Below are 20,659 nucleotides of genomic sequence, written 5' to 3'. Positions count from 1 at the left end.
TTTTACGAGGAGTGGGCCCGCATCACCTCTGACCAGTGGGTCCTGGACATCTTAAAGAACGGCTACACTTTGGAGTTTGCCCACCGCCCAAGGGACAGGTTTCTCTTCTCACCTTGCGGATCGAGCCTCAAGAGACTGGCGGTACAACAGACCTTGGACAGACTTCTGAGCCTCGGGGCCATCGCTCCCATCCCCTTCGGAGAGGTGGGCTCGGGCCATTATTCAATTTACTTCGTCGTGCCCAAAAAGGACGGGTCCTTTCGCCCAATCTTGGATCTCAAGGAGGTTAACAAGTCCTTAAGGGTCCTCCGTTTCCGCATGGAGACCTTGCGTTCCATGATTGCGGCAGTACATCAAGGGGTATTCCTTGCCTCTCTCAATCTGACAGAGGCCTATCTCCACATCCCCATTTTCAAGGCCCATCAGAGATTTCTTCGCTTCAAGATTCTGAATCAGCACTTTCAGTTCCAGGCCCTCCCCTTTGGGCTGGCGACTGCCCCACGGACGTTCACAAAGATCATGGTGTTAGTGGCGGCCGCTCTGAGACGGGAGGGGATCCTAGTCCACCCCTACCTGGACGACTGGATTATTCGAGCAAAGTCTTTCTCCCAGGGACAGTCGGCGGTTTCTAGGGTCGTCCATCTTCTCCGGTCCCTTGGCTGGGTGGTGAACTTTGCCAAGAGCTCCCTCACCCCCTCACAGCACTTGGATTTCTTGGGAGCACACTTTGATACGCTTCAGGGCAAGGTCTTCCTACGCCCGGACAAGGCCCAGTCCCTCCGGGAGCAGATACAGCGTTTTTCTATGTTACCAGATCCCACATCCTGGGACTATCTGCAGCTATTGGGTTCCATGGCCTCCACGATTGATCTCATCCCATGGGCATTTGCGCACCTCCGCCCCTTGCAAGCGGCCCTGCTTTTCCACTGGAAACCAGTCTCTCAGGATTACCAGCTGGTGCTTCCTCTCCCCCAGTCTGCCAAGGACAGCCTGGGCTGGTGGCTGGACCCGCATCATCTGGCCCAAGGCATTTCTCTCAAGATACTGGATTGGGTGGTGGTCACCACCGATGCCAGTCTATCTGGCTGGCGGGCAGTATGCCACTGGAGCTCAGCGCAGGGGCAGTGGACGAAGGCGCAAGCAACCTGGCCGATCAATCGACTGGAAACAAGGGTGGTGCGTCTGGCTCTCATGCATTTCTTACCCTTGGTGCGGAATCGAGCGGTGAGGATTCTATCGGACAACGCGACCACTGTAGCGTATATCTATCGCCAAGGAGGCACAAAGAGCCGGCACGTGTCGCTCGAAACGGCCCGCCTAATGTGGGCGGAGAAGCACGTAGTGCGCCTGGCAGCATCGCACATTGCGGGCGTAGACAACATTCAGGCCGACTACCTGAGTCGTCAGCCACTGGACCCCGGAGAGTGGTCCATTACCTGCTATTAAGTTCACTTAGAGAATTGCCACTGCCATTAGCAATGGTAACATGGAATATACTTAGTTTTTGGGTACTTGCCAGGTTCTTATGGCCTGGATTGGCCACTGTTGGAAACAGGATGCTGGGCTTGATGGACCCTTGGTCTGACCCAGTATGGCATTTTCTTATGTTCTTCTTATGTTCCGACAAAGCCATGCATCTTCTTCGACATCACTGGGGGGCGCCCCGCCTGGACCTCTTGGCGACGTCTCTCAACACCAAAGCAGCTCGGTTCTTCAGCCGCCAGCGAGAGCGTGGGGCAGAAGGAGTAGACGCTCTAGTGCTCCCCTGGCCGGACCACGTTCTACTCCCCTGGCCCCTTGAGGGCAAGGTCATTCGGAGAATAGAGCTTCATCGGGGTCCCGTCATTCCGGTGGCTCCTGAGTGGCCACGGCACCCTTGGTTTGCAGATCTGCTCCATCTGGCAGTGGATGGTCCGATCCAGTTGGGCCATCTTCCGCAATTGCTTCATCAGGGCGGCCTGGCTTTTGAACGGCGCCGTCTCCGGCGCAAAGGATACCCTGATGCAGTAGTCTCGACTCTCCTCAAGGCCCGGAAATCTTCGGCTTTGGCCACCTACGTGAGGGTCTGGAAGGTTTTTGAGGCTTGGTGTACAGCGCATGATACCTATACCTCGAGGGCCTCGGTTCCTCAGATTCTAGCGTTCCTATAAGCTGGTTTGGATAAAGGACTCGCCTACAATTCTTTAAGAGTACAGGTCGCTGCCCTGGGTTCGCTCCTTCAGTACGCAGACCATTCCTCTCTCTTGGGGCAGCCGGATATCGCCCGTTTCCTCAAAGGGGCGAAACAGCTACGGCCCCCGGTTAGGGATCCGTTCCCTTCTTGGAGTCTTAACGTGGTACTCAAGTCTCTGGCGGGCCCTCCTATTGAGCCACAACGCAACCCCACCATTAAAGATATCACGCTCAAGACTGTTTTCCTGGTGGCAATAAGTTCCGCACGCCGCATCTTGGAACTCCAAGTGCTCTCCTGCAGGGAACCCTATCTCCAGTTCACAGATTCAGGTGTTTCGCTACGCACAGTGCCCTCCTTTCTACCCAAAGTCGTCTCGTCTTTTCACCTGAATCAGACGGTTGAACTCCCGTCCTTACCAGCGGGGGAACCGGGTCACCTTCGTTTTCTGGATGTCAAGCGTGCTCTCATTCGCTATTTGGAGGTCACTAACGACTTTCGAGTCTCAGACCACTTGTTTGTGTTGTGGTTGGGGCCGAGGAAGGGTTCCCAGGCCTCGAAGACGACGATTGCAAGATGGCTTAAGGAAGCCATAGTCACAGCATACATAGGTACGGGTCAGACTCCTCCGCTGGGTGTCAAAGCACACTCTCTCCGCTCACAGGCTGCATCCTGGGCCGAAGTACATTCTGTCTCCTCCCAAGAGATCTGCTGGGCGGCAACTTGGAAGTCTCTTCATACCTTTGCACGACATTACCGATTGTATCTACCGTCGTCGACTTCTGGATATTTTGGCGACCAGGTCATTCGAGCAGGGCTTTCAATGGCCCACCCGGTGGAGGGAAGCTTTGGTACATCCCACCGTCTGGACTGATCCTGGTATGTACAGGGATAAGAAAATTATTCCTTACCTGCTAATTTTCGTTCCTGTAGTACCAAGGATCAGTCCAGACGCCTGCCTCTTGATCATGGGGTTTATGGGATTCTTTCTTCCCTGTTCGATCTATTTGCTGCACTCTGAATTTTTTCTCTAGTTACGCTCTCCTTTTTGAGCCTGTTCAACTCATGAGTCTGTTACTTAGTTCGTTCTGCAAGTTACAGTTCTGGCACCAGTTGCCCTAGTTGTGATATTTTTGTATTATTTAACACTTGATCCATCCTTGGTAAGTGGTTGTTTTGGCTTTGATATTCTCTATACTGAGCTCCTGCAGAGGATGCACAGGTACTTATGTCAGCACCCTTCGAAGCCTTGTCTGACTCCATCTGCTGGACAGGGGACATAACCCATCGTCTGGACTGATCCTTAGTACTACAGGACCGAAAATTAGCATGTAAGGAATAATTTTCTTATTTTTTGGGAGGGGCTTTAGTAATGTAATAATCCTTCATATATCAAACTGTATCCTGGTGCCAGCTGGGTCCCGGGCTATGTGGCCCATGATGAAGAGAAAAGAGCCCTCTGATATTTCCCAAAACTGTGTGACGCTATGATAGAGGAGGAAGTTTTACGTTACCTGATTCTCTTCCTGGAAAATGATTTACATTTGTGTGGCTGGGGCTTGAGATTGTCATTGAGTTTTTTCACCTTCCCACATTGCTTTTACTTATTCCAGATGAGGCTGAGTCTCATTGAATGATCCTGTATTTTAAGTTCCCTGTATGTACCCGGATCAGTCCAGACTCCTGGGTTTTGCCCCCCCTCTAGCAGATGGAGACAGACGTTTACCAACAAACTCCGCCTTATCTAGGATGGTGCCACCTACAGTCTAGCAGTATTCTTCTGTCTCCAGCAGATGGTGGGGTGCAAAACCTACAGTCTGTGTTAGGGCCTAAGGTAGGTTTTGTCTTTGGTGACAGTGTTTGTTGGTTAGATATTAAGAAAAAAAAAGAAAAAAAAAAAAAAAAGGAATCAATAAGAGTGGCTCCAGGAGAGGGACCACAGTGACTACCTGCAGGTCAGAGTCTTCCGCCTCCCAGGGGGTTGTGAGGTCCTGAGGGGACCATCCTCCCTGGTTTTCAGAGGCAGCTGAGGTACTGGGTGGAAGGCCTGTTTTCTAGCTCAGTTGACTACTGGGGGTGATACCGGGGAGCCTGGCTCACTCCCCCAGTGTAGGTCTAGGACCTGGAGGCTAGCTGCAAGTATTTGCTTTAAAAAAAATAAAAAAACAGATTGTCATTTTTTTTTTGTTGCGGCTTACTTTCCCTTCCCTTCCGATCGCGGGGGTGAGTAGCGCCGTTTCGCCGCAGTGAAATTAGAATTTTAATTTTGGTTTCAACATGCGTCGGGCCTGTGGTGCCGCGTGAGTGCGCCTATCGCGGAATGGGCTGTGAAGCAATTGCCTTTCAGGGGGAGAGGGAGCCTCCACGACCCCGCAGAGGGTCGTTGTTAGGGTGCAGACTGTAACAGGAGCGGTCAGGGAGCTGCCCCCATCTGTTTCGGACCCGTTCCCGCAAAACGGAGGGTCCCTGAGGGGGAACGGCCCGCAGGTCTTGACAGCCATGATGCTGGGGATGTCCTTGCAGGGGATGAGGATGATAAGTCCTCGGATTCGTCATTTTTTTCTGATTTTATCCTTCTCTTGCATAAGGCCTTTAAGGTCCGGAAGGCGGGCAAGAAGAGGCCTCTTAGTCTGGAATCCCAAACCAGAGCTCAGAAGCGAACCAGGACCATACAGGACCCCTCAACTTGCGGACCCTCTGGCAGACCCTGATACCTCCACGGATTCTGAGGACCAGGAGGACTGGGAGTTACCTTCCCAGCCCCCAAGGGGGGTGGAGGGGGAGGCGGAGTAATTGCAGTGCTGTATCCGGGCGTCTCATGGGGCGGACGGAGACGACCTGAAGGTGGTCCGCCTATTTCGGAAAGATGAACTGGGTCTGCTCATTCCAGCTATTTTGGGGGAGTTGGGCATTCCACTTCCCCCAGGAAGAGTCTCGCTTAAGGGCTATGGATCCCCGTGGTGTTGGGCCTACGGGGTCCTCCATCGTCCTTCCCGTTTCATTTCTCGGCTACGGATTTGCTCTTCAAGGAGTGGGACACGCCGGACTTGGGCCTTAAGGTGGCTAAGGCTATGGATAAACTCTCCGCTTCCTGAGGAGGCTTTGGACGAGTTCCTAAGGTGATGCAGCGGTGGCTGCGGTCACGAAAAAGACCACCATTCCAGTCACTGGGGGGACGGCCCTTAAGGATTTGCAGGATCGCAAACCGGAAATTCAACTCAAGAATTTTGAGGTTTCTGCGCTGGGTATCCGTGCGGCGATGTGCAGCAATTTTTCTTTGAGGGCAGGTCTGCGTTGGGTGCAGCAGCTCTTGGCTAACGAATCGCTCTCTCAGGAGTAATCTCTCCAAGCGGGGCATTTAGAGGTGGTGATAGCCTATAGTGTGGATGCCTTCTACGATTTGCTTTGCACGTCGGCCAGAACCATGGTGTTGCCCGTGTCCGCAAGGTGTTTGCTGTGGTTACGCAATTGGGCAGCGGATGTGTCTTCTAAGTCTCAGCTGGGCTCTCTGCTGTTTAAGGGAAAGCTGCTCTTTGGGAAAGAGCTGGAAGACCTGATTCAGTCCTTGGGCGAGAATAAGGTGCATCGCTTACCGGAGGATAGATCGAAGTTGAGAGGTTCCTTTGCTTCCAGGTCTCGATTTAGAGGAGGCCAGAGGCCTAGGACTTCTTGGGGATCGGTTTCTTCCTTTTGGCACAATGCCACCAGACAGCAGACGTACTCTCAGTCCTTTCGTGGGCAGTGTTTCGGTAGACCTGGCTCTGGCCAGAGAGCTCCGGGCGGAAAGCCTTCACAATGATGTGTGGCTGGTCCATTCCTTGGTTCCCATGGTGGGGGGCAGATTGTCTCTGTTTCACGAGGAGTGGGCCAAAATCACGTCGGATCAGTGGGTACTGTCGGTGATAAGACACGGTTACATGTTAGATTTTGCACACCGGCTCCGCCAGAGCTTCCTTGTCTCTCCATGCGGGCATGCAACAAAGCGCCGTGCGGTAAAGTAAACCCTACAGCGCCTTCTCGACCTTAGCACTGTTGTTCCGGTTCCTCTGGCGGAGCTTCGAAGGGGTTATTTCATTTACTTTGTGGTACCCAAGAAAGAAGGGACCTTTCGATCCATCCTCGACCTCAAGCTGGTCAACAGATGTCTTCGAATCCCTCGCTTCCGCATGGAAACGTTAAGGTCCGTCATTGCATCAGTTCGACGAGGGGAATTTCTTGCATCCCTGGATCTAACGGAGGCATATTTATACATAGGGATTCGGGCTGATCATCAGAGGTTTCTGAGGTTCTCAGTGTTGGGACAACACTACCAATTTCAGGCCCTGCCATTCGGTCTGGCCACAGCACCTCGGACTTTCACCAAAGGTTATGGTGGTAGTGGCAGCGCAGCTTCGGAAGGAGGGGTTTGTAGTACACCTGTACCTGGACGATTGGCTAATTCAAACGAAATCGGAGGTGCTTTGTCAGGAGGTGATCCACCGAGTACTTCAATTGTTGAGAACTCTTGGCTGGGTAGTCAACATATCCAAAAGTCGTCTCGTACCATCCCAGTCATTGGAGTTTTTGGGAGCTCTGTTCGACACTTGTCAGGGAACAGTGTCCCTAACGGAGGAACGGATGGTCAAGCTTCAAGGGCAGGTGCAAGCCTTGTTGTCCAAGCGAATTCCAAAGGTATGCGATTACTTACAAGTCCTAGGTTCCATGACTTCGACACTGGAATTAGTCGCATGGGCATTTGTGCATATGCGGCCTTTACAATCAGCTTTGCTCTCCCGATGGAACTCTGTTTCAGAACAGTTTAATCTTCCTTTACCACTGACGGAGTACGCACGGTCCAGCCTGGAGTGGTGGCTTCTCCCGGACAACTTGCAACGTGGGATTCCTTTAGTTGTTCCCGACTGGACTGTGGTCACTACGGATGCCAGTCTGTACGGTTGGGGAGTGGTGTGCTTGTGGAAATCGGTGCAGGGGCAGTGCTCCCAGGAGGAAGTGCAATGGTCCATCAATCACCTGGAGACCAGAGCGGTGAGATTGGCGCTACAGGCGTTTCTTCCGATTATCCGCAGCAAGTTGGTCAGAGTTCTTTCTGACAATGCAACCACAGTGGCTTACATCAATCGTCAGGGTGGAACCCGGAGTCAACCGTTGGCATTGGAGGCTCATCTGCTGATCTCGTTGGCGGAGCAGAACTTGGTCACCATAGTAGCATCTCACATTGCTGGGGTGGAAAACGTACACGTGGGCTTTCTCACTCGACATTCTCTAGATCCAGGAGAGTGGGAGCTCTCAGAAGAGGCTTTTCAGATACTCTGTGCTTGGTGGGGCACGCCCAGCATGGATCTGATGGCGACGTTCAAGAATTCCAAGGCTCCTCAATTCTTCGCTCATCAACGGGACACAGGAGCGGAGGGCATGGGTGCTCTGGTTCTTCCTTGGCCGACAGACGTGCTGCTGTATGTGTTTCCACCTTGGCCCCTCATAGGCCGACAGATGTGCTGCTGTATGTGTTTCCACCTTGGCCCCTCTCGAGTGGCCGAGACGTCCTTGGTTTGTGGATCTGATCAATCTGACCATAGAAGGCCCTTTATGGTTCCCGGACCTGCCAAACTTGCTTCATCAGGGTCCCGTTTGTTTTGACCAGGTCGAGCGCTTTTGAGAGGAAGCGACTGAAGTCCTGAGGGTACTCTGATGCTGTTGTGACTACGTTATTGAGGTCACGTAAGACTTCTACTTCTTTATTCTATGTACAAGTCTGGAAGATCTTTGAGGCATGGTGTCTCAACAGGGGTATCCAACCTACTCGCGCGGGGGTACCGGACATTTTGAGTTTCCTTCAGGCTGGTTTGGTGAAGGGCTTGTCGTGTAATTCTTTGCGAGTGCAGGTGGCCGCTCTCTGTTCTTTACGCGGTAATATTCAAGGAGCGTGTTTGGTGGCACATCCCGATGTCACTCGTTTTCTGCGAGGGGCAAAACATTTGTGCCCTCCAGTGAGGCAGCCGTGTCCATCTTAGAATCTAAATTTGGTTCTTAAAGCCTTGTGTGCGGCACCTTTTGAACATTTGTGAAGGGCGACCTTGAAGGACCTCACTTTGAAAGTGGTATTCCTGGTAGCGATTGTGTCTGCATGCCGACTGTCGGAGATTCAGGCCTTGTCATGTAGGGAGCCCTTTTTGAGAATTTTGGACTCTGGTGTTTCTCTGTGTATAGTGCCTTCTTTTCTTCCCAAGGTGGTTTCTTCATTCCATTTAAATCAGTCAGTGGAGCTTCCATCCTTTTCTGATTTGGATAGGGCGGATCACTTGTCTAAGGACCTACGGAAGCTTGATGGTCTGGAGATTACCAATGGCTTTCGGGTTTTGGATCATCTTTTTGTGCTCGGGAGTGGGCCAAGAAGGGGCAACATGGCTTCTAAGACTACCATAGCTCGGTGGCTGAAGGAGGCCATAAATTTGGCTTATTTATTGAGCTGTCAGTCCTTGCCCGAGGGTCTTCGGGCTCATTCAACTTGTTCTCAAGCTGCCTCCTGGGAGGTATATCAACAGATTTCCCCTGAGGAAATTTGTAGAGCGGCTACCTGGGAAGTCCTTACATACTTTTGCCAGGCGTTATCGGCTGGATGTTCAGGCTTCAGGGGCAGGAGAATTTGGAGAAGGTGTGCTGAGAGCGGGCCTCTCTCGATCCCATCCCAAGTAAATAAAAGCTCTGGGGTAATTCCTAGGAGTCTGGACTGATCCAGGTACGTACAGGGAAGAGAAAATTGGTTCTTACCTGATAATTTTCATTCCTGTAGTACCACGGATCAGTCCAGAGTCCCGTCCATTTGAAGGTAATGGAGAGTCCGCACTGTTTTTCAATCTTTGTTTTCTTTTATTGATAGATCATTCGAGTTTTTTTCCGAATAGCACGGGTTCTGTAACCATTTGGGGGTTAACGAGTCAGCTTAAGGTTGTTAGGTTACTGTACATAGTTAGTTTGGGTTTTTTGGATCCATTCTGCTTTAACATTAAGTAATACTGCCAGACTGTAGGTGGCACCATCCTAGATAAGGCAGAGTTTGTTGGTAAACTTCTGTCTCCATCTGCTAGAGGGAGGGCAAAACCCAGGAGTCTGGACTGATCCTTGCTTCTACAGGAACGAAAATTATCAGGTAAGAACCAATTTTCTTTTATAATGCTAAGAGAGAGAAGTTGCTGGTTGCTTTCTTCTTTCCTACTCATAAAATGCACTATGTTTTTCTCCTGAGGTCAGAAATACCTGTTCATCTATGGGGGTCGTTCTGTCACAGAGTTGGCACTGGAAGACTGGGGTTTTCTGCATTCTGAAAAGCTCTGCTGGGAAAAGGTATGTGCTTATGTTCTAGTTCAGAGAGTTTCTAGCCCAGTTTACCACCTGCAAGACTGACTGATCAGCCTGCTTTTTAGGCTCTTCCATGGAGGAATGGGAAGTCCAAGTGACCATGTACAGTTCTCTCCCTGATCTAATTCCCTAGTTGCTTAGTCAAAGAAATCATCAGATTTGTTTGATATGATTTTACCCTGCTGAATCCATGCTCCCTTGGATTATTTTCTTTGCTGAATTAAAGTCCTTTCCTTCAGTACTGAATCAATCAATTTCCCAACCACTGACAATAGGTGAACTGGTCTATAGATGCCAGCCTTCTCTTTGCTTACACTTTTGGGACCATATCTGCCATTCATCAGTTCTTTGGAACTATTCTTCTCTCCAAAAAATAATTGACCAGGGTTATAAATGCCTCTGACCTTGCTTAATAATCTACTTAAGTTAACCTTCCTGATTCCCATTGCCTTGTCTAATTTCTGTTTTGCTAGTTCCAACTAGACTTTTGGAAATCAGCAGAAGTTCATGTCTTTAGGCATCCTGAAGGGGTTTGCCAAAAGACGCCTATCTCTCCTCTACGAGGAGTGGACCAAAATCACCTCAGACCAATGGTTCTGGATATTCTAAAAGATGGCTACGCCTTAGAATTTGCGCGACCCCTAAAAGACAGGTTTCTCTTCTCTCCCTGCGGGCCTCAGAAGAAGCAGGCGATCGTCCGCCAGACATTGGATCGACTCCTTGGCTTAGGAGCCATCCTGCCGGTCCCGATGTCGGAACACGGGTTAGGTCATTATTCCATCACCTTCGTGGTTCCCAAGAAGGAAGGCTCTTTCCACCCCATACTGGACCTCAAGATGGTCAACAGGGCTCTTAAGATCCCTCATTTCCGGATGGAAACACTGGTTATTGCAGCCGTGCATCGGGGGCAGTTTCTAGCCTCCCTAGACCTGACGGAGGCCTACCTTCACATCCCAATCCTACGGGATCATCAACGATTTCTTCGCTTCAAAATCCTCGGCCAGCACTTTCAATTCAAAGCCCTGCCATTCAGACTAGCGACCGCACCCCACACCTTTACCAAGGTAATGGTGGAGGTGGTGGCGGTGCTCCGGAGAGACGGTGTTCTAGTTCATCCGTACCTGGATGATTGGCTCATCCGAGCAAAATCCGAGTCCCAGTGTCAACAATCAGTCGGCAAGGTCCTGCACCTCCTTCACTCTCTATGATGGGTCGTCAATTTTGCCAAAAGCTGTCTGGTGCCTTTGCAGGAGCTCAATTTCCTGGGTGCGCACTTCAGCACCAAGGTGGGCAAGGTTATTCTCCGCCAGGACCGAGCGCATGCTTTCCTGGGCCAGCTACAGCAGTTTCGTTGCCTCTCGCCCCCGACAGCTTGGGACTATCTGTATGTCCTAGGTACTATGGCTTCCCCTATAGATCTGGTTCCGTGGGCATTTGTGCATATGCGTCCTTTGCAGATGGCATTGCTTTCCCGCTAGAAGCCTGTGTCCCAGGATTTCCAGGCACCCCTGCCGCTACCGGAGGTGGCCAATCACAGCCTCTCCTGGTGGCTCCAGCTGGACCATCTGTTACAGGGGATGGAGTTGGAAATTCCTCAATGGATCATAGTAACCTCGGATGCCAGCCTCTCCGGTTGGGGGGCAGTTTGCAGCAGGACCTCCACACAGGGATATTAGTCAACAGCTCAGGCGGCGAGGCCTATCAATCGCCTGGAGACCAGGGCGGTTTGACTGGCCCTGAGGCGGTTCCTTCCTCTCATTCAGGTCAGGGCCGTAAGAGTGCTCTCCGACAACGCGACCACAGTGGCTTACATCAATCGCCAGGGAGGCACAAGGAGTCGCCACGTCTCACTGGAGGCGGACAGTCTGGACTGGGCGGAACGCCACCTCTCCCGTCTGGCAGCTTCGCACATAGCTGGGGTGGACAATGTCCAGGCGGATTTCCTGAGCCGTCAACGCATAGATCCAGGAGAGTGGGAACTCTCCGAGGAGGTGGTGGAGCTTGTTTTCGGCAGGTGGGGAGTCCCTCATCTGGACCTCATGGCCACTCACCAGAACACGAAGGCCCCGCGATTCTTCAGCCGCAGAAGGGAGCATGGCGCGGAAGGCGTGGATGCTCTGGTTCTCCCAAGATCTTACTCTGTGTTTCCGCTCAGGTAATTCGAGCCGGGCTTTCAGGGGCCTATCCTGTATAAGGGAAGCTTTGGTACATCCCAGGGTCTGGACTGATCTGGGTACATACAGGGAAAAGAAAATTATTCCTTACCTGCTAATTTTCGTTCCTGTAGTACCACGGATCAGTCAAGACGCCCACCCAAAAGTTAAAGTGTCAGACTGACAGACAGCTCTATTCCTCAGCTCAGGTTTTTCAGTACTATTCGGCGGTTTGCTGATCGTTCTTTTTGCAAGTTGATGTTTCTGGATGTTTAGTTACTTGTTCCAGGGTACCAGTTTTTCTCTTTGCATAGCTTGCTCCATCCACTGCATTCTTTCTTGCCTTGATATACTTTATACTGAGGGGACGCAGAGAGTGCACCTGCTTATAAGTGGGTGTCCTTCCAGTTTTTGCTCTGACTCCATCTGCTGGAAGGGGGACATAACCCAGGGCAGCTTCCCTTTTCTTCCAAATTTGTGCTTTTAATGCACAAGGCGTTTTTGGAGGCCAAGGCTGAGTTGCAGGCTGAGGAGCCTCCGCCTGCGAAGGTGGCTAGGCTCTCTGGGGTTTCCGATTCCTCCAGGGGGAGGACGGGCCGTGCGGATTTGGATCTCTCCGAGATCCCGGCCTCCGATCCACTGGATCCCCCTTCGCTGGACCCTCTCCTTGTGGATATTGACGGGGATGTTGATGAGCCCACCCCAGTTGAGGGGGATGACCCGAGAGTCCTCAGATTATTTCTGAGGGAGGAACTTCATCATTTAATCACTCATGTTCTGACGGAGCTCGGTATTGAGGCGGCGCAGCCGAGCTCAGAGACTATCAAGGGGGACCCCGTTCTCTCGGGGCTTTGGGCCCCTCCTAAAGCTTTTCCTTTTCACCCTATGCTACTACAACTCGTGACCCGAGAATGGGAGGCTCCTGAGGCCAGCCTTTGGATGGGGCGAGCCATGGAGAAGCTCTACCCGCTGCCAGACGAGTCCTTGGCCGTCCTTAGGGTCCCAAAAGTGGATGCGGCCATTTCAGCCATCACTAAGCGGACGACCATTCCGGTTGCAGGGGCTGCCGCTTTTAAGGATCTTCAGGAAAGGAAGCTGGTGGTCCTTCTTAAGAGGATTTTTGAGGTCTCAGCGCTTTGCGTTAGGGTTGCAGTAGCCTCATGCAAAGGGCGACTCTTCGTTGGGTGCAACGGTTGCTCACCACGCAGGAGTTGCCTCCAGTGGAAGCAGAGCAGGCAGATCACGTAAGGCAGCTGTGGCTTACACCGTGGATGCCTTGGATGATCTTCTTCAGGCGTCCTCAAACACTATGGCTTTGGCGGTCTCGGCTAGAAGGCTTCTGTGGCTCCGCAACTGGTCGGCCGATGTTTCCTCCAAGGCCCAGCTAGGCAATCTTCCCTTTAATTCTTGTTCGGGGATGATCTGGAAGCCCTTATCAAATCCCTAGGGGACGATAAGGTGTACAAGTTGCCGGAGGACAAGCATCAAACCTCCAGGGCTTTTGGGTCGGCACGCCCTCAGTTCCGGGACAGCGCACGTTTCGGCAGGGCAGGGCTCCGGCCTTCACTCCACATCAGCCATCGACGAGGTCTCAGGCTTGGTCTCATTCCTTTCGCGTCCACAGACCTCTTCATGACGGGGGTCCTCAGGGATCTTCCGGGGCAAGTCCTCCCAATGAAAGTGTCCTGGCCCACTCCTCTCTTCCGGTGATAGGCGGCCGCCTGTCTCTCTTCTTCGAGGAGTGAGTTAAGATTACGTTGGACCAGTGGGTTCTAAGCATCATTGAACACGGCTACGCTTTGGATTTTGCACGCTCGTTGCAGAACCTGTTCTTGATGTCGCCTGCGGGGCCCGCGTGAAATGGACAGCGGTGTCTCAAACCCCAGGCCAGTTGAAAGCACTGGGAGCCATTGTCCTGGTCCCACCGGTGGAGTTCAGGACTGGAAGATACCCCATATATTTCATGGTTCCCAAGAAGGAGGGCTCCTTCCGCCCAATCTTGGATCTGAAGAAGGTGAACAAAGAGATTCGGGTACCCCGTTTTCGCATTGAAACTCTCTGCTCAGTCATTGCGGCCGTCCACTCCGGCGAATATTTGTCTTCTTTAGACCTGACAGAAGCGTATCTTCACATAGGAATCCGTGAACAGTATTAGCGGTTTCTCAGGTTCATGATTCTGGGCAAGCATTATCAGTTGAAGGCGCTCCCGTTCGGATTGGCAACAGCTCCCCGTGTCTTCAAAGTAATGATGGTAGTAGCTGTGGCTCTCAGGTGTGAGGGGATCTTGGTTCATCCCTTTCTGGACGATTGGCTCATCCGTGCAAAGTCGGAGGAGCTTTGCATGTCAGCGGTTCAGAGTGGACCAGTTCCAATCCCTCGGTTGGGTCATCAATTTTGCCAAGAACCAATTAGTCCCTCCCAGGTGCTGAATGTCTTGGGTGCTTGGTTCGACACATTGGTCGGCAAGGTCTTTCTCATGCAGGAGCGAATCAGCAAGTCAACAGTGCAGATCCGGCAGCTGTTATCTCTACCGCTACCCCGGGTTTGGGATTACTTGCAGGTGCTTGGTTCTATGGCGTCTACTCTAGAGTTAGAACCTTGGGCCTTTGCTCATATGAGACCCTTGCAGAGGGCGTTACTTTCTCATTGGGACCCGAAGTCGGAAGAGTTCCAGATCCGATTGCCACTCTTGGAACCTGCCAGGTCCAGTCTCCATTGGTGGTGGATTCCGGCCCACGTGCAGTGTGGGATGGACCTGGAAGAGCCCCAGTGGGTGATCGTGACGACAGACGCCAGCCTCTCCAGCTGGGGTGCGGTTTGCCAATCGAGCGCAGCACAGGGCCGATGGACAGAGCAGCAGGTGAAATGGTCCATAAATCACTTGGAAACCAGGACAGTATGTCTGGCGTTGTGCAGTTTTCTTCCCCTGGTGAGCCATCGATCAATGCGAGTATTGTCTGACAATGAGACAACGGTGGTTTACATCAATTGTCAGAGGCGAACCAGAAGTCGTTCAGTGACATTGGAGGCCGACCGGCTATTGCTATGGGCGGAGTGCCATCTGGTTCGTCTAGCAGCTTCTCACATAGCAGGGGTCAACATTCAGGCGGATTTTCTCAGTCGCCAGCATCTAGGTCCCTCAGAGTGGGAAATTTCCAAGGAGGCGATGCAACTCGTGACTCGTCGGTGGGGTGTTCCCCGCCTGGACCTGTTGGCGACTCAGAGAAATGTGAAAGCGGCTCGCTTCTTCAGTTGCAAGAGGAAACACGGGGCAGAAGGTGTTGACGCTCTGGTCCTGCCGTGGCCTCGCGATGTTCTGCTGTACGTTTTTCCTCCTTGGTCATTGGTGGGCAAAATCTTGCGAAGGATAGAGGCTAACACAGGCTCAGTCGTTCTCGTGGCTCCAGAGTGGCCACAGCGGCCATGGTTTGCAGATCTGATCAGCTTAGCGGTGGACGGTCCTCTTTGGCTTGGTCATCTACTGAATCTTCTTTGACAAGGTCCAGTATTTTTCGATCAAGTGGATCGCTTTTGTCTAGCAGCTTGGCTTATGAGAGGCGGCAGTTGAGGAAGAAAGGTTAAACGGATTTGGTTATTTCCACCCTTCTGCAGGTGCAAAAAACGTCTACTTCGCTCACCTATGTTTGAGTCTGGAAGGTTTTCGATTCCTGGTGTAGTGGGTTGAATGTGTCCTTGCGGCGTGCCTCAGTTGTCCATATTCTGGCGTTCTTACAGGAGGGTCTGAAGAAAGGCTTGGCGTGCAGTTCTCTCAGGGTTCAAGTAGCGGCCCTGGGATGTTTGCGGGGAAAGATTGATGGGACATCCTTGGCATCTCATCCAGATGTAACGCGTTTCCTGAGAGGTGCTAAACATTTGAACCGTTCGGCTCGTCCAGTGTGACCTTCTTAGAGTTTGAATCTGGTTCTCCGTGGCTTCTTCCGTTTGAGCCTTTGAAACAGGCCACCTTGAAAGATTTGACACTTAAGGTAATTTTCCTGGTGGCTATCACTTCGGCACGGCACATCTCTGAGCTTCAAGCATTGTCCTGTAGGGAGCCTCTTCTCAGGATTTCAGATTCAGGGGTGTCCCTAAGGACGGTGCCCTCCATTCTACTGAAGGTCGTATCGGAGTTTCATTTGAATCAGACCGTGGTGTTGCCTGCCTTCACAGATTTGGATCGGAATTCGCCTCAGGCTCGCGACTTGTGAAGATTAGATGTGGGCGGATTCTGCTTCGCTATTTGGAGGTCACTAATGCTTTTCGTTTGTCTGATCATCTGTTTGTCTTATGGGCGTGGTCCTAAGAAAGGACATAAGGTAACTAAAGCCACTATTGCCCGATGGTTGAAGGAAGCCATAACTTCGACATATATATGTCTTGGGCGCGCAGTACTGGATGGTTTGAAAGCGCATTCAATCCATTCTCAGGTGGTGTCTTGGGCGGAGAGTCAGTTTGTTTCGCTGCAGGAAATTTGCAGAGCGGCTACTTGGAAATCTTTACACACTTTTGCTAAGCATTACCATTTGGACGTCTGTGCTCCGGATGGCGACTGTTTTAGCAGTAGTGTTCTTCGAGCGAGACTCTCCAGGTTGCACCCCATTTAGGGCAGCTTGGGTACATCCCAGCGGTCTGGACTGATCCTGGTACGTAGAGGGAAAGGAAAATTGGTTCTTACCTGCAAATTTTCGTTCCTCTAGTACCAAGGATCAGTCCAGATGCCTGCCCAAGGAATCTAGAGAGTCCGTTCCGTATCATTTTCATTCTGCAGAAAATTCTCAAGTGGACAGCATTCACATTGCATATGGAAGTTCTCTCTCCATGTACATAAGTTCCAGAAGTTATGCAGTTTGTTCATTAGGTGGTTTGATATAGTCATTGGTTCTTATGTTGAGGTTATGATATGTTTCATTCTGCTATGGTATGGATTATACTGAAGGATCGCAGGTGGCACACCAGTATAAGAGGGGGTGTCTTTCAGCTTTTTTCTCTGACTCCATCTGCTGGAAGGGAGACACAACCCAGCGGTCTGGACTGATCCTTGGTACTACAGGAACGAAAATTAGCAGGTAAGAACCAATTTTCCTTTCATTTACATCTTTGGCCAGAGCCCACCTGCCGACCACAGAAGATTGGAGGAGGAGGCCTGTGCAGGATAACAAACAGTACGGTGGTGGAGAGGAGTTTGAGAAATTGCTGAAAGAAGGAAAGACTGAGAGAGGCAAGGCAGACCCTGGAGCAGCATTTCCCAACCAGTGTGCCATAGCTGTAGCTCGGGTGTGCTGCGGCAATCTTCAGTTTCTCTTACTCCAACAGGATATCCTCCCGCCAGCAGGGAGAGTCAGAGAGCAGTGCTTATCTGCTGCTGCTTCTATTTTCCCCTCTGCCTGCTCTCCTCTACAACTGAAATGGCATGAGGGACCCTGTGGGCTCACAAGCCCTGCTGGCCCCATGCAGTTCCGATTAAAGAGGGAAACAGGCATAGAAGAAAGAAGCAACACCAGGTAAGTGCTGCTGGAAGAGGCAGCTGAATGTTTAAGGAAGCTGGAGGTGTCGGGTGGGGGGAAGAGCAAAGGAAAGGAAAGAGAAAGTACTGATGCCAAGGAGAGAAGAGAGTAGGAAAGGGAAGGTGATTGGCGGGGAAGAGGAGTGGAGTGTAAGGAAGTGCAGGAGACAAGGGTAGGGGAGACAGGCTTATCAGAATTTGGGGGTGAGGGAGAGAGCAGCTGGGCAGAATGTGGGGAGAGTGAAAGTGTGGGGGAAGGGGAGAGAAACACAGCCTGAACAAAGTGTAGAGAGACAATGAGAGAGGAAGAATAGAAGGTGGGGTGAGAGAGAGAGGGGTTGGCCACAATGTGGAGACAGAGAAAGAGACTAGGCAGAGTGAGGTCAGAGGTGGTGGGGCAGAGCATAAGAAAGGCTTCGTAGAGTGAGAGGTTGGGCAGAATGAGGGAACAGGGAGGAGAGAGAAGCTGGCAGAGTATGAGAGACGGAGGCTGGATAGAGTGTAGGGGTGTGAGAATAGAGAGAGACTGGTTAGCGTGTGGAGAGAGTGTGAGAGAGGCTGGGTAGAGTGTGGGGGTTGGGGAGATAGGGTCAGATAGGCTGGGCAGAGTAAGGGCTGGGGAAAGAGAAGCTGGGCAGATTGTGGAGAGAAGTATGCTAGGCAGAGTTGGGATGGGGGAGACAGGGACAGAGAGGCTAGATAAAATGTGGGGAGAGAGACAGAGAAACTGGTGGAGATATGGTGGGGAAAGAGACACATAATTGGGCTTTTTTTTGGGGGGTGGAGTCAACATTTTTCTACCCTCCTCAAAGGTTAGGCTCTCTGCTACTGTGCAGTCTGATTTTGTGGCTCTTCATGCATAAAAGGTTGTGCACCCTTGATTTAGTTGATATATGGTGCTCTCATGTACCTGCAACCTTGGTAACCAAGTTTGATCTGAGGTTTTCCTTAACATAATTATTTTTGGGTTTTTACAGCTAAGAAAGGTTGCTTGAAAAGACAAATTTATATGAAGTTTGGATTCCACTTTGTGATCTGATCATAGGACGCATAATTATAAATTTCCCAGGTCTGCCTTAAGCAGAAGATGCGAGTTGATACCATTGCCCCACAACTTGTGGAAGAGTCACACAGGGGACATGGTGTGCACTGTGACTTTTTATTTTACATTTTTCTTCCAGATCCCAGTGGAAGGGAGCATTCCTGAAGGCCGCCATTCCCACAGTGCCTGCAGCTGGAAGGGGGGAGCAGTAATTGCAGGTGGTTTGGGAGCTGAAGGTTTGCCACTGGGGACCATTTTTTTCTTAAAACCCTCACCATCTGGATTTTGCTGGCAAACTATAGATACATATCCTCCTGTTATCCCCAGGTAATAGCCTAGTTGCTTTGTACCATCATTTTAAAATTCCGGATGCAGCCTTTTTGATAAAAAGATCTGGTCTCAAAAGCTCAGGAAATATTTTCTTTGTTGGTCATTTAAAAGGTATTGGAAACTACTAAGACTGTGAGTAGAGTCACAGAAATAGGTGCACTTTTCTTGATGGTGCAACACATACAACCCAGTTCACATTCTTTTTTCTTTTCCTTCTACTTTGGTCAGCTAGATACCATGAGAGGAGGGGAGGGGCTGTCTGTGTTCTGTAATGATGTCAATATTAACTGAATATAACACTATCCATAAACACTTTAGAAGATACAATCAAAGTCTTTACAATTTGGAAAAAGATGGCTTTTTAGGAAGTAAGATGTGTGTGTAAACAAAACTATGCAAAGTTTTCCACTGAGGTGAGAGCACATGCTGCTTAAAGTTAGAATCATGATGGCAGCAAGAGACTATATGGCCTATCTAGTCTGCCCATCAATTCAATTTATATAACCCTTAAAATCCCCATCACTCTCTTAGAGAACTCCTGTTTTCCTAGCGTGTAGCAGATGGATTCAGGACCAATGGGTATAGTGTGCTCCTGATAGCAGTTGGAGACGGAGTCAGATTTCAATCTGACGTCAGCACCAGTACATGTACCCGTGCAGGAAGCTCTGCTCTTCAGTATTTTCCGTCTCCATAGCAGTTCAGGACTCTATACACACTTGCTCAGCGTTAGAGTATTCAAACCAAAGAAGAAAGAAAACTCCAAACAAAGAAGAAATCTTACCTCTCCAGAGGAGCCCCGCTCTCCTGCGGTGATACCTAAGGGTCCCTCCCCCAGTTGAGATTTCCTAAGGTGATTTCTGAGATCCCTCAGAGGTAGGCCTCAGTCCGGTAGCTGGTTCCCAGCGTGGACTTAGCCCCCGGCAACGGGAGCGGCTGAGAGGCAGCGGGTGCAATACCGAGCACGGCGTTGAAGGTACTCCCCTCTCCCCCCGCAGCCGGAGACCGCCCGTAACAAAACCGGGAAACGCCGAGACAAGGTAAGGTAGAAAACTTTTTTCCTAAGTCTCCGGTCTCCGAGGCTCGGATAGCCGCACAGATCGCCTGCCGGCATTTGTACCATCGGGTTGATCATCCCAGGCCGGGCTAGACCCTGATCGGATACAAGGGTCCTCCCACATGGAGACCCTCTGAGGTGGTCACCATCTTGCTCTCGTGGTCGCCGACGCCATTTCGCTGCTCTGTCCGCCTAACTGAACCGTGCGCACAGGGACGAGCCGGAAGCACAAATTACATGTGCACACAGCGGCGCGTGCATAGGTGCTGTATGCACAGCTATGCACACAACTGTGCCGGGCGCACGTTAAGGCCCTGCACACAGCGGCGCGTGCATCTCAGTGAGCACGCATCCCGGCCTACACGCTTATCTTGGGCACACCCGGAGCACATAGCTAAGCCTCCCGGTGTGCACATTAAACGCACAGACCAAGGTTTCAACGACCTACGAGCACAAAACCATGGCACCACCAGCCAAGAAAACCAAGGCACAAGCCCTCTGCCCAGCCTGCCACATAAGAGCGGCGCAGCACGAGGAGGCCACGGCTCTGTGTCTACAGTGTGAGGAAGCCCTGGGAGAAACTGGACAAGGCCTTCCCCAGCCAGTACAGGAGTCCGGATCCACCGATAGTACCCCGGACCTCTCTATCCCCAGCACGTCCCTCCCCCAAACGGTGTCCCTGGGGAACGCAGCGGCCTTTAATCTAGACCCAGGATCCTTCTCCTGGGTAGAATTCTTTAAGGGTCCACACACTTTTGTCCACATGCAGCCGCCACCGATGGCACAGTCACAACCGCCACCAGAGGACCCTTGCCTCCCAGGGCCCTCCAGGCCTTCCAGTGGCGTGCTCCCCCCACCCCCCCCCCTCCCCGGCCAAAAGCCTCTCTATAGGGGACATGGACACCTTGGACGAGGACGAGGGCTCCACCTGCAACTTTTCCCTTTCACCCGAGTCTTTTGTAGCTTAAGACCTGGGAATGGGACGCGCCGGAGGCCGGCCTCAGGGTTAGTAGGGCCATGGAAAAGCTTTATCCGCTTCCAGATGTTTCAT

At 51.5% G+C, this 20,659-nt stretch overlaps 1 protein-coding gene across 1 annotated transcript in view; it reads left to right on the top strand.

Moving 5' to 3' along the window:
- Nucleotides 1-20,659, top strand: part of LCMT2 (leucine carboxyl methyltransferase 2) — a 106,109-nt gene that overhangs the window by 53,651 nt on the left and 31,799 nt on the right. The window contains exons 11-12 of the mRNA XM_029590891.1: nucleotides 9,414-9,511; nucleotides 18,364-18,551. Of these exons, the coding sequence (XP_029446751.1) occupies nucleotides 9,414-9,511; nucleotides 18,364-18,551 (286 nt within the window). The remainder of the gene's footprint in view (nucleotides 1-9,413; nucleotides 9,512-18,363; nucleotides 18,552-20,659) is intronic.

Source organism: Rhinatrema bivittatum, chromosome 2 (assembly GCF_901001135.1).
Source record: "Rhinatrema bivittatum chromosome 2, aRhiBiv1.1, whole genome shotgun sequence".
Lineage (NCBI taxonomy): Eukaryota > Metazoa > Chordata > Amphibia > Gymnophiona > Rhinatrematidae > Rhinatrema > Rhinatrema bivittatum.
The sequence above is the reverse complement of the archived record's forward strand: the minus strand, read 5'-3'. Positions and strand labels throughout refer to the sequence as shown.